The sequence below is a fragment of the Ascaphus truei genome, chromosome 9, assembly GCF_040206685.1.
Source record: "Ascaphus truei isolate aAscTru1 chromosome 9, aAscTru1.hap1, whole genome shotgun sequence".
NCBI classification, from domain to species: Eukaryota; Metazoa; Chordata; class Amphibia; order Anura; family Ascaphidae; genus Ascaphus; species Ascaphus truei.
In genome coordinates, this window is record NC_134491.1 from 4,134,379 (window position 1) to 4,151,335 (window position 16,957).

The 16,957-nt window shown below is 47.1% G+C and overlaps 1 protein-coding gene across 15 annotated transcripts in view; it reads left to right on the plus strand.

The window, feature by feature from the left end:
* The window catches only part of CDIN1 (CDAN1 interacting nuclease 1), a 152,531-nt gene that overhangs the window by 52,839 nt on the left and 82,735 nt on the right, over nucleotides 1-16,957 (plus strand). For all 15 annotated transcript variants that reach the window (XR_012803748.1, XM_075613212.1, XM_075613213.1 and 12 more), the window contains 3 exons: nucleotides 13,520-13,599; nucleotides 14,107-14,156; nucleotides 16,880-16,947. Coding sequence is in view for 14 of the 15 variants with exons in the window: in XM_075613212.1 (XP_075469327.1) it covers nucleotides 13,520-13,599; nucleotides 14,107-14,156; nucleotides 16,880-16,947 (198 nt within the window). In the remaining variant the exon portion in view is untranslated. The remainder of the gene's footprint in view (nucleotides 1-13,519; nucleotides 13,600-14,106; nucleotides 14,157-16,879; nucleotides 16,948-16,957) is intronic.

The window sequence follows — 16,957 nt, forward strand, 5'->3', positions numbered from 1 at the left end:
GTCTGCTGTTGCCTGTCCTCTCTTGTCTTTCAGTCCCTGTTCCTGTCCCTGGATTTCTGCTGACCTCCCTGGATATTGACCTTTGGCTTTGGACTTCGTTTACGCTGCTTTCTGGTACCCTTGGATTTGGCATTGGACTCTCAACCTCGCAGACTTCTATTCCCCATGACACGGCATACGGACAATCTAATACGCTGCTCTCTCCACCCCACGACCCAGGCTTACGGACATTCTACTACGCTGCTCTCTCCATTCCGCGACGATTGGCTTACGGACTTTACCATCCACCGCTGGAGTTGGCAAGTACGGTACCCTTTCTATTATTGTTACCCGGACCATTTACGCTACTTCCACACTCTGGCCGTGCCCCCGTTTACTGTCAGGTGTGTGGTATTACTCCTTCCACCTCAGTCCCGGCGTCTCGTCTGGCTTGTGGGCAGGCCGAGCGTTACATTATGCAGAGCCCATCAGACCCAGACCCCCCTGAGGTGGAAGATACCCTAACCACTATCTCCAAACACTTTACCCTTTTGGACAACCAGGTTACCGCTCTTAACCAACAGGTTGCTACATTAGCCTCTCAGATTCCCCAGTCTAATGTCTCCAGTTCCGTTATCCCTCCCACTGTCTCCCGTGAAGGAACAGGTTCTTCGGACTTACGTATCCCTACGCCCAGTAAATACGCGGGGGATCCGCTTGCATGCCGTGGGTTTTTAAATCAGTGCGAGATACAATTCGAACTGTCACCCTCTCGCTTCCCCACGGATCGTACCAAGGTAGCTTATGTTTTTTCCCTTCTTACCGGGGACGCCCTGGCCTGGGCTTCACCAATCTGGGAGCTGAAACCTGAACTCACTTACAACTTCCCGAACTTTAAAAGAGAATTTCGTTTAGTCTTCGACACCCCTGGACAAAGTGATATGGCTGCTTCCTCCTTGTTCCACATCTCACAGGGTCGGAGACCAGTGGCTCGTTACGCTCTGGAGTTCCGGACTATCGCGGCTGAGACTGATTGGAACGATGGGGCACTTTCCGCGGCTTTCTGGCAGGGACTTTCGGAATCCTTAAGGAGAGGCGGGCTGAACGTCAACGTCCTTGTATTCCTGTTTCCATGTCTTCTAATTCCAGGTCTCCGGCTCTTGTGCTACCAGCATTGGACGCTCTGGAACCTATTCAACTGGGTAGTCATCAACTTCCTTCTACGGAGCGACTACGTCGGAGAGAAGAGGGCCTGTGCTTCTATTGTGGATCTCCCAGGCACATTCTGCCGAGTTGTCCCTCCAGGCCGGGAAACGTCAAACGGCCAGTGAAGTATGAGAGAATATCATTGGGTACCATCTCTTCTTCTCCCTCTCCCGCACAGGGTCTTCCTAAACGCATCTTGCTGCCTGTTCTCCTTAAGTATGCCGGCATGCAAATTTCCGCTCGGGCCTTCCTCGATTTTGGGTCCGGAGGGAATTTCATAAACCAGGCTTTCGCTATCCAGCACAACATTCCACTCCGGGAGAAGGCCTTTCCGGTCGGATTGGAGGCTATCGATGGTCGACCCCTGCAGCCAGCTTTTATTTCTTTGGAGACACTTCCTATTGAACTTTCTATGAAGGATGGACATTTAGAACTCATTTCTTTTGATTTCATCCATTCCCCTACGGTCCATATCATCCTTGGCTTACCATGGCTGCAACTTCATAATCTCATCATTGATTGGACTGCCGAGTATCCCCTTGAATGGAGATCCTCCCAGGTGGAATCCTCTTCTCCGTCCGCTGTGGTACTGGCCATTTTGGAGACCCGTCCCCCGCAACACACTAGTTTACCGGAGTTGCTGGATGTCTTCTGTAAGGCCAAATCCGAGGAACTTCCCCCTCATCGCCGTTTCGACTGCCCGATTGATTTAATTCCGGGTGCTCTTTTCCCTAAAGCCAGGACATATCCATTATCCCTGCCTGAGACGGAGGCCATGTCCGAGTATATCACAGAAAACCTTCAAAAAGGCTTCATCCGGAAATCCACTTCTCCTGCCGGAGCAGGATTCTTTTTTGTAAAAAAGAATGATGGGTCGCTTTGCCCGTGTATCGATTTCAGTGGTATAAACAAGATAATCATCAAAAATCGCTACCCTTTGCCTCTTATCCCGGAGCTCTTTGATAGGCTACAAGGCGTGACGATTTTCTCTAAACTTGATCTACAGGGGGCTTATAACCTGATTCGCATCCGTAGTGGTGACGAGTGGAAGACCGCGTTTAACACGCGGAGCGGTCACTATGAGTACCTGGTGATGCCGTTTGGGTTGTGCAATGCTCCTGCAGTCTTCCAAGACTTTATGAATGGGGTTTTTTGTGATTCATTGAATTCTTTTGTAATTATCTACTTGGATGATATCCTTATTTTTTCCAAGACCCTCGAGGAACACATTCTCCATACCAAGATTGTGCTCTCTCGTTTACGGGCCAATAAGATCTTCGCCAAGATGGAGAAGTGTGTCTTCCACCAATCCTCAACTACCTTCCTGGGATACATCGTCTCGGATCAAGGATTCACCATAGATCCGGAGAAGCTCAATTCTGTACTTGAATGGCCACAACCTAACTCTTTAAAGGCGATTCAGCGTTTCCTCGGCTTCGCAAATTATTATAGGAAATGTATTGCTGGTTTTTCTACCTTGGTAGCACCCATTACGGCCCTTACCAAGAAAGGGGCCGATCCTTCCTCTTGGCCTTTGGAGGCCAGCCGGGCTTTTGAGTCCCTAAAAAAAAAGCCTTTGTCTCGGCCCCCATTCTGCGACATCCCGTCCCCACCCTCCCCTTTACCTTGGAAGTGGACACCTCCGACGTGGGAGCCGGTGCAGTCCTTTCTCAAAGAATCACCCCCAAAGATAACTACACCCCTGTGGGTTTTTTTCTAAAAAAAAATCTTCAGCAGAAAGAAATTACGACGTGGGGAATAGGGAGTTGTTGGCCATAAAGATGGCATTACAAGAATGGAGACATCTTCTGGAGGGTACCAAGGGAACCCATTTTGATCCTGACAGACCACAAAAATCTTTCTTACATTGAAGGTGCTCGTCGTCTTGGGCCCCCTCAAGCTCGTTGGGCGTTGTTCTTCTCAAGGTTTAACTTTATCATCTCTTATATTCCTGGGACAAAGAATATCAAAGCGGATGCGTTGTCCCGTCTGATTATTACTGAGAAGAGGTCACAGGAGGTCCCGGAGAGTATTCTGTCCCCCCAATTGTTTATCTTTGCCACTTCTTTTGACATACTGGATAAGATTTTGGAGTCTCAAACACAGGTTCCCGAAGGGCTAGAGGTACCCGATGGTCGTCTTTATGCAGCTCCATGCTTTCATCTCAAAATCCTTGAATGGGGTAATTCCTCCAGATCTGCCGGCCACCCCGGGGTTAAGAAGACTACGGATCTGATTCGGCGAACCTTCTGGTGGCCCAATATGATAAAGGACATTAGAGCATTCACCGCCTCTTGCCCAGTCTGCGCACAAAATAATCTGCCGTCAAAAGCCTTCTGGTCTTCTACAACCTCTCCCGGTCCCAGACTGTCCTTGGAGTCACATTGCTATGGACTTCATCGTGGATCTTCCCCCGTTTAATGGTATGACTACTATTCTTGTAATTGTTGACAGATTCTCCAAGCAAGCTCATTTTGTTCCCCTCAAGGGTCTACCCAATTCTAGTACTTTGGCGGATATCTTTGTAAAAGAGATTTTCCGTATTCATGGCGTCCCGTGGTCCATTGTCTCGGATCGGGGTACTCAATTTGTTTCTAAATTCTGGCGTGCATTTTCCCAGAGGTTGGGCATTACCCTTCTTTTTTCCTCAGGCTACCACCCCCAAACGAATGGGCAAATTGAACGCATGAACCAGTCCCTTGAACAGTATTTGCGTTGTTTTACTTCCGATTCTCAGGATAATTGGACAGACTTACTTCCTTGGGCAGAATTTGCGATTAACTCTCTAAGGAACGAGTCCACTCAAGAATCACCGTTTTTTTGTAAACTACGGATTTCATCCTACCCGTCTTCCCATGCAGTCTCCCAGGCCCGGAGTTCCTGCAGCAGATGATAGGGTATCCTCCCTACAGGGGTCATGGAGGAAGATTCAAACAGTGTTACAGGAGTCCGTACTAAGACAGAAGAGACAGCAGATAGGCTCCGTCGGGAGGCCAATAAGTTCGTACCTGGAGATAAGGTCTGTCTTCTAAAAATATCAAACTGAAGCCCCCAACCCCTAAACTGTCTCCCAGGTTTCTGGGTCCTTTCTCTATTCTGAGACAAATTAATCCTGTGGCCTATCAGCTTCGCTTCCCTCCCTCTATGAAAATTTCACCCGTCTTCCATGTCTCCCTGTTGAAACCGTTTATCCAAGGCAAACGATTCGCTCATCCTTCCCTTCGCCCTCCTCCCCCCATTGTACCAGGACAACAGGAGTTCGAAATCCAGTCCATCATTGACTCTCGCATCTCCAGGGGCAAGCTCCAATTTTTGGTTCACTGGAAGGGATACAGACCTCAGGATCGTTCTTGGGTCTCGCATACGGATCTTCACGCCCCATCTCTACTCAAACGATTCCACCAAAAATTTCCCATCAGACCTTGGATGGTTCGTCTGTGGTCCGACCCTCGAGGGGGGGGGGGCGTGTACTGTAAGGATCCGCTCTGCGGGTTTACCTGCTTCCAGTGCCTCTTTACCTTTTCTGCATGCCGTCCAGGTTCCCCGGCGGCGTGCCTCGCTCCTTGCGACACTCTCCACGGCTGCTCCCACACTTCCGGGTCACGCGGGTCACCCCTACGGGCGTGCGCGGACCCAGGCCTCAATTTACTGGCGCCGGGCACCTGAATCCGCCTCCGCTGAAGCGGTACGCACATTACGCACTTCCTTGCCCCCGCTCCGTCTGGCCCGCCCCCCAGGGCCTTCTATCCTATTAGGCTCTTCCCCGGGCTGCTCCTCTGCTCCTCCCCCTGCTCTGACAAGCCCCAGTTACCCAGGCACCTTTCCCCTATCAGGTCCTCCCTCTGGCCGCTCCTCCGTCCCTCCCCTTGCTCTGATTGGTCCCAGCCCCCTATTTAGTCTCCCCTCACCATTTCCTCTTTGCTCTGCATAGCTTCAGTACCTTGGTGCTGTCTGCTGTTGCCTGGCCTCTCTTGTCTTTCAGTCCCTGTTCCTGTCCCTGGATTTCTGCTGACCTCCCTGGATATTGACCTTTGGCTTTGGACTTCGTTTACGCTGCTTTCTGGTACCCTTGGAAGTGGCATTGGACTCTCAACCTCGCAGACTTCTATTCCCCTGGACACGGCATACGGACAATCTACTACGCTGCTCTCTCCACCCCACGACTCAGGTTTACGGACACTCTACTACGCTGCTCTCTCCATTCCACGACCATTGGCTTACGGACTTGACCAACCACCGCTGGAGTTGGCAATTACGGTACCCTTTCTATTATTGTTACCCGGACCATCTACACTGCTTCCACACTCCGACTGTGCCCCCGTTTACTGTCAGGTGTGTGGTATCACGCCTTCCACCTCAGTCCCGGGGTCTCGTATGGCTTGTGGGCAGGCCGAGCGTTACACTCCTCCCATCCCACACCGCTTCCCAACTCTCCTCATGCCTTTCTTGACTCTTTCTGCTATCTCGGAGGAGGATGTGTCACTGCTGATCTCCTCTTCTCCCTCTACCACTTGCCCTCTTGCTCCCATTCCCTCCCATCTCCTAAAACTTCTTGCTCCTTCTATAATCCCTATGCTCACACAGATTTTTAACTCTTCCCTCTACTCTGGTACCTTTCCATCCTCCTTCAAGCATGCAACCGTTATACCATTACTCAAAAACAGCAAGCTTGACCCTACCTGTACTCCTAACTATCGACCTGTCTCCCTCCTGCCTTTTGCCTCCAAACTCCTTGAACGTCTTGTATTCTCTCGATTGCTACACTTTCTCAACACCTATGCTCTCCTAGACCCTCTACAATCTGGCTTCCGCACTGCTCACTCTACTGAAACAGCCCTCACTAAAATAACTGACGACCTCCATGCTGCCAAAGACAGAGGTCATTACACTCTGCTCATATTACTCGACCTCTCTGCAGCATTTGACACCATGGCCACCCTCCTTCACATGCTCCATACTCTTGGTATTCGGAATAAAGCTCTATCCTGGATCTCCTCTTACCTCTCCCATCGTACTTTCAGTGTCTCTTTTGCTAACACCTCCTCCTCCTCTATTGATCTCTCTGTGGGGGTACCCCAGGGCTCTGTCCTGGGACCCCTTCTCTTTCCTCTTTACATACTCTCTCTAGGTGACCTAATAACATATTTTGGGTTTAAATATCACCTCTATGCTGACGACACACACATTTTTCCTTTCAACCCCTGACCTTACACCTGCTGTACAAACCAAAGTTTCTGAATGCCTCTCTGGAATATCATCCTGGATGGCCATCCGCCGACTTAAACTTAACATGTCAAAAACAGAGCTCCTTATACTTCCTCCCAAACCTGGCCCAACTACCTCCTTCCACATTACTGTTGGAAATACGATCATTCACCCAGTAGCCCAAGCACGCTGCCTAGGGGTCACACTCGATTCCTCTCTCTCATTCTCCTCTCACATTCAAAACGTTTCTAAACTATGTCGCTTTTTCCTCCGCAATATAACAAAGATACGCACTTTCCTCTGTTACTTGACTGCTAACACTCTGACTCAGGCCCTCATTCTCTCCCGTCTTGATTACTGCAACCTCCTGCTGTCCGGCCTTCCTTCCTTTCACCTGTCTCCCCTACAATCTATCCTAAACGCTGCTGCCAGAATCCCTCTACTCTTTCCTAAATCTGTCTCCGCGTCTCCCCTCCTACAATCCCTCTCCTGGCTTCCGAGACCCACCTTAAACACATTTGCTTAAAGAAGCATATGAATAGCACTGTGGATTATCCTGGACACGTGATACATAAAGCTTGGCCCCCTGCAGACGCACTTACTAGAATTCCCTCCTACTGTCTCTATATGTTCCCCTACCTACCAATTAGATTGTAAGCTCCTCGGAGCAGGGACTCCTCTTCCTTAATGTTACTTTTATGTCTGAAGCACTTATTCCCATGACCTGTTATATATATGTTATTTATATGATTACAACATGTATTACTACTGTGAAGCGCTATGTACATTTATGGCGCTATATAAATAAAGACATACAATACATACATACATGAAGGCTGGCCTGTATTCAACAAACCAGTGCACAGGAGGCAATAGTCCGCCTTCACATCAGTGTGCTGGTGTGAAGGGGGACTAACGCCTCCTGTGCATCAGTGTGCTGGTGTGAAGGCAGACTAACGCCTCCTGTGCATCAGTGTGCTGGTGTGAAGGGGGACTAACGCCTCCTGTGCATCAGTGTGCTGGTGTGAAGGGGGACTAACGCCTCCTGTGCATCAGTGTGCTGGTGTGAAGGCAGACTAACGCCTCCTGTGCATCAGTGTGCTGGTGTGAAGGTGGACTAACACCTCCTGTGCATCTGTGTGCTTGTGTGAAGGCAGACTAACGCCTCCTGTGCATCAGTGTGCTGGTGTGAAGGCAGACTAACGCCTCCTGTGCATCAGTGTGCTTGTGTGAAGGCGGACTAACGCCTCCTGTGCATCAGTGTGCTGGTGTGAAGGCAGACTAACGCCTCCTGTGCATCAGTGTGCTGGTGTGAAGGCAGACTAACGCCTCCTGTGCATCAGTGTGCTGGTGTGAAGGCAGACTAACACCTCCTGTGCATCTGTGTGCTTGTGTGAAGGCAGACTAACGCCTCCTGTGCATCAGTGTGCTGGTGTGAAGGCAGACTAACGCCTCCTGTGCATCAGTGTGCTTGTGTGAAGGCGGACTAACGCCTCCTGTGCATCAGTGTGCTGGTGTGAAGGCAGACTAACGCCTCCTGTGCATCAGTGTGCTGGTGTGAAGGCAGACTAACGCCTCCTGTGCATCAGTGTGCTGGTGTGAAGGCAGACTAACGCCTCCTGTGCATCAGTGTGCTGGTGTGAAGGGGGGCTAACGCCTCCTGTGCATCAGTGTGCTGGTGTGAAGGGGGTAACGCCTCCTGTGCATCAGTGTGCTGGTGTGAAGGGGGACTAACGCCTCCTGTGCATCAGTGTGCTGGTGTGAAGGGGGGCTAACGCCTCCTGTGCATCAGTGTGCTGGTGTGAAGGCAGGCTAACGCCTCCTGTGCATCAGTGTGCTGGTGTGAAGGGGGACTAATGCCTCCTGTGCATCAGTGTGCTGGTGTGAAGGCGGGCTAACGCCTCCTGTGCATCAGTGTGCTGCTGTGAATATCTATCCTTCACAATATGGGCAGTGATGTGACTGCGAAGATCATATCTCCGCAGGGACAATCTCCGCAACAGTGCGAGCAGCAGGCATATACACCATGAAAGACGCCGGGTTTAAATACTTTTTAAGGTAATAATAATTATATAAATAAGAAAAGTATGCTTTTTACTGAGAAAATTGGATGGGGCAGATGTGAGAATTATCCTTTTACACTTAAAGGTTGTGGGTGCACAAAAGTGCCACGGATTTGGCAAGAAGGAAATAATAAGCAAATAGTCCATTCTGGGTCAAGCAGGGCAGTGGGCACACTATGATGGGCCACGTGGTTCTTCTGTGACATCTCTCTAGCAAGCAAGTGGGCACACTAGGATGGGCCACGTGGTCCTTCCGTGACATCTCTCTAGCAAGCAGGGAAGTGTTCAGACTAGGATGGGCCACGTGGTCCTTCCGTGACATGTCTCTGGCAAACCGGGAAGTGGGCACTAGGATGGTCTACATGGTCCATGGACAGTCTAGACTATGCCACGTGGGTATTCCCTGACATCTCTGGCAAGCAGGGAAGTGAGCAGACTTGGATGAGCCACGTGGTGCTTCTGTGATATTGACACCTGTTTGAGATATTCCTCCCAGGGGATTCTAGCAGTTGGGACTTCATCAGTAGGAAAGCAACCACTGTGTTAAAATGAGCCCAAAGTACACTCTGCTGGCACTAAAAGGCAGTATATTTTTAAGATTTCATTTTATTTTGCAGTGATAAAGTGCCTGAATTTAAGAGCAGGGACATCTTAATAACATTGTAAAGGGAAAAGTCACCCAATATGAAATTGATTTTGTCTTGTAGTGTCTTATAACGTGAAAATCTCAACATATATAATATATACATATATACAGCAAGGCACCGCTTCTCGGGCGGCACAAAGAAGGGGGCTGCCATGTCTGCGCATGCATATATATATACACACACGTTTGCAGAAGTATTCACCCCCTACACTAGAGTGGTTGAACAAGACGATAATTAATGTTCTTGAGTGACCCAGTCAAAGTCCTGACTTGAATGCAGTTGAACATCTATGACGAGACTTGAAGATTGCCGACCATCGACGATCCCCAACAAATTTATCCGAAAGCGATTAATTTTCCAGTGAAAAATGGGCACAAAATTCACCATCCTACTGTGCAAAGCTAGCAGAGGCCGATCCAAAAACACTCATAGCAGTAATTGCTGCAAGAGCGGCTTCTACCAACTACTGACTTAAGGGGCTGAATACTTATGCAACCAGTACATTTCATTATTGTTTTTTTCCTCTTCTGAATTGTAACCTCCTCCTCATAAAACAGAGTTCAGTTTTAACCAGTACAGCTTTGACTAAAAAAAAAAAATGTGTATACATTATTTGTAATCCAACAATTTGTGACATTATTGATAGGGGGTGAATGCTTCTGCAACCCACTATACATAGAAACAATTAGAGTGCAAGCTGTTTAGGCAGGGCAAATTGTTCCTGTGTTTTTCTCAGCCCAGTTTACATTGGCTGCACTAAAGGTAAATGTCTGTTTTGAAGTAATCACTAGAGAAAGCAGGGACTTGTTTCATGATTAAAACGTAGTTTTGGTAGGTTTAATTACACTTCCAAAATAACCCGTGCACTGACACTGGTCTTTAAAGATGTCCTCTGAAAACATGCAGGATATATGTACATCTTATTTACGGAAAGCTCGTTGGTCCCACGAGGAAGGTGTTACATGCATTATGTGATGAGTCTTAATCGGTATCTTTCCTTCCTCAGAAGATATTTTAGTCTGGCCGGAGATAGGGGTTTCGGTGCTCATTATCTCAGTATAAAACACTTTCTGCATATAAACGGTTCCTGACCGATTAGAAAAGGTGACGCTGAGTTTGTGTGAGCCGCCTGCTCTATTTATTTGCACTTACAGCGTTTCCTCTTCTTTGTTTGTTTGCAGATGCCCGTTAGTTTGCTTTTGCCTCTGAGCAGTCTTATCCTGTATGATTTGTCAATAAGCATTGCTTGTCCTTCACATATTGTAAAAAAAATATAAAATCTAATCCAGATTGGTTTGTGCTCCTGCACAAATGATGATATGTACTATCACAATATAATAGTACAGTATTTGTTATATTATATGGGTCTGCCAGCGTACACAGGGTTGTACCGATCATTTTGCAGGCACAATTAGTCACTGCTCCGTAGATTGTAAATTCTATCTTTAGCGCTTGAGGTGCAGGGAGTTACAGGGACTTGCCCAAGGTCACAAGGAGCTGACACTGGGAATCAAACCAGGTTTCAAGGGCATTGATGGTTATTGCTGAGCCACTCCTCCTTCAGCCTCCACTCGCAATGCTTTGTGATTGTTGATGTTGGAATGTTACACTTGTGATGGAATCCTGTTCCTGTAACTTCTAAACACGATTCGGCTTACAAAACAGAAACTCCAATAGCATTATTGTGTCTGCCAGAAATTACTGTGGCTGGCTCCCACCTAAACTAATCCCCTGCAACCCCCAAAAACTGCGAGGAAGGACCCTCCCACCAGCACGGTGTGTTAGTGCGACCCTTCCCAACATTCCTCGCCGTGGTACCCCACCACTCACCCCAAAACCCACAATAAATGGGATTTTTTTTTTGGACTCTGGCGTATTGGAGATTCTTGTACAATCTTCTTAGAGAAACGTGTATTATTATTTATTTTTGCAAAGTAAGTAATTTCATTTTCTGCCAATACATACTGTACCTTACACACGTGTATATGTCCTTAAAAGTCACAATGGTACTAAAATATCTTCAGTAACATTTCCTCGGCCACTGTTTCATCCCCATGTGATGTAAGAAAACCCCTTTGCGTGTACCTTTTTAACCTCTGTATGTTTGCCAGGGGTGGAGCGATGGACTATCCACCCCCTGGGAGATGACCTTAATACTCCCCGTACAAATGACCTTAATACTCCCCGTACAAATTTCCAGGAGGGAACAGAGTAATTAGATCAGCCCAGTGTGCATCAAAGCAGGAAGTTTCCTCTATCCCAGACATCAGTGTCTTGTTTTGACTTGCTCCCAGTCTCACTGTTCCTACAACACAAGGTCAACCAATACCCTAACCCTTTAAAGAAAAGGTGGAGACCCGTGTCAGTTAAATCAGGGATGCTGAGTTGTGGACTTGTGGTAAAGCTGTGTGTTGGGCTATGTATATTCTCGCTAAGTCATTTTGGCCAGACTTATTCCAGTAGAGTTTGCCCAGCCTGGCATGTTTTGAATGCCTGTTTATCAACATGCAAACCAAATGTTAGGTGGCAGATTAACCATATGCCCAATGCTGTTTGTTATTCTAATTGCTACACATAATAGACCTGATCTAGGTACGGTACAAACGTCACACAGAACCTTTGAACTCCAGTGACTTCACAGTTTAAACACTGTGTATTGTGTAAAGACAGGGGCGCTCAACTCCAGTCCTCAAGCCCCCCCAAACAGGTCAGGTTTTCAGAACATCCCAGCTTTAGCACAGGTGGCTCAATCAGAGGCTCAGTTGAAGACTGAGCCTTTGATTGAGCCACCTGTGCTGAAGCAGGGGTATCCTGAAAACCTGACCTGTTGAGGGGGCTTGAGGACTGGAGTTGAGCACCCCTGGTGTAAGAGGCCGAAGCGAGTTGGGAGAGCAGGTGTGAGATTTGATGGACGTTGGGGTCTTTTTAATTTGCACAGTTTATGATACAGCACTATGTACAGATGCACCTATAATTGTTATTCTTATCACTAGTTTTGTAATCCCCTTCTTTGACCCATGTGTGATACTTACCTTTTACATCTGTTCAAAGAATGGTAAACCTATTATTATAGTTTATTTGTAAAGCGCCAACATATTCCGCATCGTGGTACGGTGGGGGTACATAGTGATATAAATTACAGACACTGAATGACAAACAGATACAGAATGTAATGAGGGCCCCGCTCCTGAGAGCTTCCAATCTAGAGGAGATAAGGGGCAATGTTGAAATGAGGTAAAGTGGCTGCTCAATATGGGGTGGAGTATGGTCCAGCCTTAGAACTGGTCCCATTTAAGGTTTGGTGGTGTTAGATATAGCAGGTCCCAATAGGTTTGGAGGGAGGAAGTGGTGGACGTTAAGGGGATGCCAGATAGGCATTTTTAACAGGGAGTTTTTAAATGTCTGAAAGCTGGGGAGAGTCTGATGGTGCGTGGTAGGGATTTCCAGAGGGAGGGGGTCAGCTGGGAGAAGTCTTGTAGGCGACAGTGAGAGGAGGTAATAAGGTGGGAGGAAAGGCGGATGTCATGGGCAGAATGGAAGGAGGCATTTTGGTGGTATATTTGGGGCAGAGATGTATGGGGGGTTGGGTGGGGGTATCTTTGTTGAGAGATTTGTAAGTCAGTGCTAGTGTGTTCTATTGAATCATACAGGATATGGGAAGCCAGTGTAGGTATTTGCATAGTGGCGCAGCAGAAGTGGTGCGGTGAGTGAGGTAGAGGAGTCTGGCAGCAACATTTAGGATGGATTGGAGTTGAGATAGGCGGACGAGGGGAATGCCAGCTAAGAAAAGGTTGCAGTAATCAAGGCGGGGCAAGATAAGAGAGTGAATAAGGATTTTAGTTGCGTCGACTCATCAGCAGAGCAGCAGAAGAGAAGGACCTGCCGCCGGGAGAGAAGGAGGACCACATACTGCAGCGAAGGTCAGCAGCCAGCAGTGGTGGGAGAGGAGGACGACGGCATCCTGCAGTGAAAGTCAGCAGCCGGTAGCGGTGGGAGCAGAGGACCATATGAGCAGGAGCAGCCGCATGGGAGGAGCTGCGCTGTAGCAGCGGCAGACACTGAAAGTCAGAACACTTCCGGGTCAGATTGCTGGTGCGCGCTCCTCCCTGGCTGTCCTCCTGTGCCACTCCTGCTCCGCTCATATGGTCCTCTCTTCCACCGCCACTGGCTGCTGACCTTCGCTGCAGGATGCCGTTGTCCACTCCACCGCCAGAGGCTGACTTTTGCAGGGTGCCGTCCTCCTCTCCCTCTGTCGCCAGCTGCAGGTCCTTGAACTCTACCCGACCACCAGGCTGGGTCATTTTTCTTTTTCCCCCAGGTACCCGGTGGTTTTTAGGACCCGTTCCATCACTAGTCATAAGTCAGAAAAGGGTGTATCCCAGTAATAATTAATTGCATCATATTCCGACTCTCTTTCAGCCACAAAGCCTGTTTTGAACGGCATGCTGCGTGACCCATCACTAATCCCAGACCCTGTTCTAGCCAACCAAGTCCACCAGGTAAAGCCTGCATGTGTATGCTTGGGGGTAAGAGCCTTTATGTCATTTAATTTACTGTTGCCATAAATTATCATTGAAGTTACAGCGCATCCAAAATGCCAATGGATAACTTGCTTGGGGAATGTTCCATGTTTTAAATTTCTATCTTTTATGGCGCTAATAACAAAAAGTGCTCGTATATTTCATGTGGCATAGAGGGCTATGTCATCTGGGTTTGCAAATTCCTGATGCTGCATTTGTTGCCTGGTACTGAAGGGGTTAATGTAACCTGGCAACCTTTCTCATGCCATACTACATACTGTACTATAATTTGCAGTGGTAATAGCCCACACACGCGCATCAGTGCAGTAACAATCTGTTAGCAACATTGATGTTGCTACACAAAATACATGTCTGTGTACGTGTATTTCCTCTCTACATAAGTAAATACGTACAGCATACACATTCTTACCAGCCCTGCAAGGCGACTAGTGCTGAAAGTCTCCTCCTTTTTGTATTTTATTTCAGTGCATCATTAACGATTGCTGTAACGGGCCCCTGGTGGACTGCATCAAACAGTATCCTTTGCTCCCGGCTACAGGTTTGGGACAGGACAGAAGGCACAAGACTGATCCGGGGAGAGTTCAGCCCACGGAGCTGTCGCTTTAGCTCTGCTCTCAGGTTCAGGGACAGGACATGCACTTGCAACGCATTCCTTTGCATGTTATAGAACAGTTGCTCTGCAATGAATTGTTGGCTCTTTTGGCCGGAATGGGGTTAGAACAGTGCAGATATTTCCGTTACTCCAATGAAGAGACAAGTGTTTAGTATATTACTTTGAAGAATTAATGCATTTTTAACTGATGCCAAATATAGTGCTCCTTTAGCTGCCCTGCCTAACTTTATACACAGCCAACAAGCTGTTATCATTGCATATGCTGCTACTGGCAGCCAGTTATGAGTTATAATAGCCTGTAATGGCTTTGTGGTTAAAAAAAAAAAGACATGCCTGGTGAGGATATAATTGATTAGCATTTGATAGAAACTATCAGGAAAATGCTTGATTGGCCTGTGGAGATATTGAGAAATATCATGCTAGCGGTATGAAGTGGCACTGTTCTCTGTCTCTATGTGTGTCCCCCAGAGAATTATTCTAGAAACAACTTAAAGCTTGTACGGTATATTAATACTTTTTGTTCCTGTCTGGTGATACTATCAGCCCTGGGGCTCCTGTAACAAAGGTTTCTTTTTTTCCATGTCTCTGCCAGTCCCCACACTGAAACCCTGCACCATAGAGCTTGCACTTTAATTGGAGAGGTTTAAAGCCTTGTTATATTAGTTATGGGGACATTGTAGATATTTCCAAATAGTCTGGATTGAGAAAGGGTGCAGAAGGAAATATTCATATGTCTTAATATTTCATATATATAATTCTTAAAGGTTTGGCCTTTATAAGACTGAATACTGTAAGAAGTTGCTACAGAACCTTAATCACCTCCTTGGTTTATGATATGCTGTTAATCCACTCCTTTCTCTTCCTCTTGCTTCCGCAGTATTAATCTGCAAAATATGAAGCAAGAGGACGAGAATTTCTTTTTCTTGGCCCTTTGTGAAGGGCTTAGAAGGAAAGCATTTTCAAGAGGAAAGGAAGTTCTAGAACAGGAAACCGTGAATACAACCAGGGAATGCTTATTCTTTGCAGCATTGTGTGGAGATGGCGAGGGTATGCAGTCTGGGTGGAACTGTGTGTTCTTTTTCTGCTGCCAGCTCCTGTATATGTGGGTAATTTAAGGACTCCTAGAGCCTACTCTCAAGTGGTAACTCGAGGGGATCTTTTCATGACACATTCAGTATAAAATTGTATTTTTTTTATAGCCACATTCCCATTCGCTGGCAAATGGTACAGAACCCTGATCTTATCACTGGCAAATGGTACAGAACCCTGATCTTATCACTGGCAAATGGTACAGAACCCTGATCTTATCACTGGCAAATGGTACAGAACCCTGATCTTATCACTGGCAAATGGTACAGAACCCTGATCTTATCACTCTCCCTCGGCGAGCCCCCAAGCTGAGGCTTCAAACCTCATATGTCTGTGAGTTTGGGAGTTCTAGTAGCTGTATCTATCCTGGAGAATTGTGAATATTTTTCAGGCTGTGACACCTTCAATTGAAGCGACATGAGTTTTTCTTCGGTAGTGTGCAGAGCCTGTCCTACAGAAGGTCATCCCAAAGCATGGTCATGTCCAAACTAGTGCAAGGCAACACAACCTGCAATGTAGCCTTGTGTCTGAGGTGCAGGGTTAGTTTCCACGAACATCAGCAGAATAGTTTGGTTCTGCATCTGTTCTTCAACCACAAGGAAGACCCATTGCACGTTCATGCCTATCCATTTTTGGCACACAACCCTGTAGGGTTGGAGCTCCGTGACATATGGCCACGTGAATGTGTTATATCAAGGCGAAAGTTTTCAGAAATTACATGTTAATTTCAGGGCACATAAAATTGATAAAAATCAATTGAAAGTTTAAGGTTTTAAGAGCATAATGTCTTCTGAAGGATTGCGTATTGATTTTAAATATAACTCTCTAATTATATATGCACGGACTGAAGCACAGAGCCGGGCTCTTTGCAAATGGCAGGGGGCTGTTTCACAGGAAGGGTTATGACGGTTACGGGAAGCCGGGCTGCGCTTTTTCACTGGGCGGAAAATGGCCTTTGAGATTATTTACAAGTTTTGCCTTATGGTCAGCGGGATACATCAATAACAGGTAGTAACATTATAGACCATCTCTAAGTGTTTCGGCCACTGGTACATTAGGAAATCGCTTTGCAGCTCCTGTATTATTCCCTATTTGTCCTCACCCCCCACTTATCTTCTTCCTCTCTCTCACTCTTTCGCTCCCTGTGGACCCATTTATCTATTTTTATTTATCAGATTGCTTTGCATTGTCATATTGCATGTTTTCATAAGGAGCATGTATCCTATTTACGTAATAAACTGGTCTTATGTAAGCAAAGCAGTGTGTGTAGCAGAATAATACAATTACAATAAATCTTCTCGCATAAACTTGGGGGTGGGGGGGAGCTGTAGGGTCAGCAGCTGTAATGAGGATGTTTCAGTAATGTTTTTGACAGTGTATGTCAAAATGTCCTCTGATGCGCCTTATGTTAAGCTCACATTCAAGGTGAAGGGTTGGACAGGTACCAGCAGAGATGCTTTAGGCATGTAATTGTCCTTATTTAACTGGCAACCTCCTGGTATGTTTCCATGTCTCCTTGACCACACGACATTACAGCTGTATTGGCCACGAGCATGAAGTTCAGCTGAGGGAGAAGCTGATGGAGAAAAACTTGGCCTTTTTAGGTAAGAAATC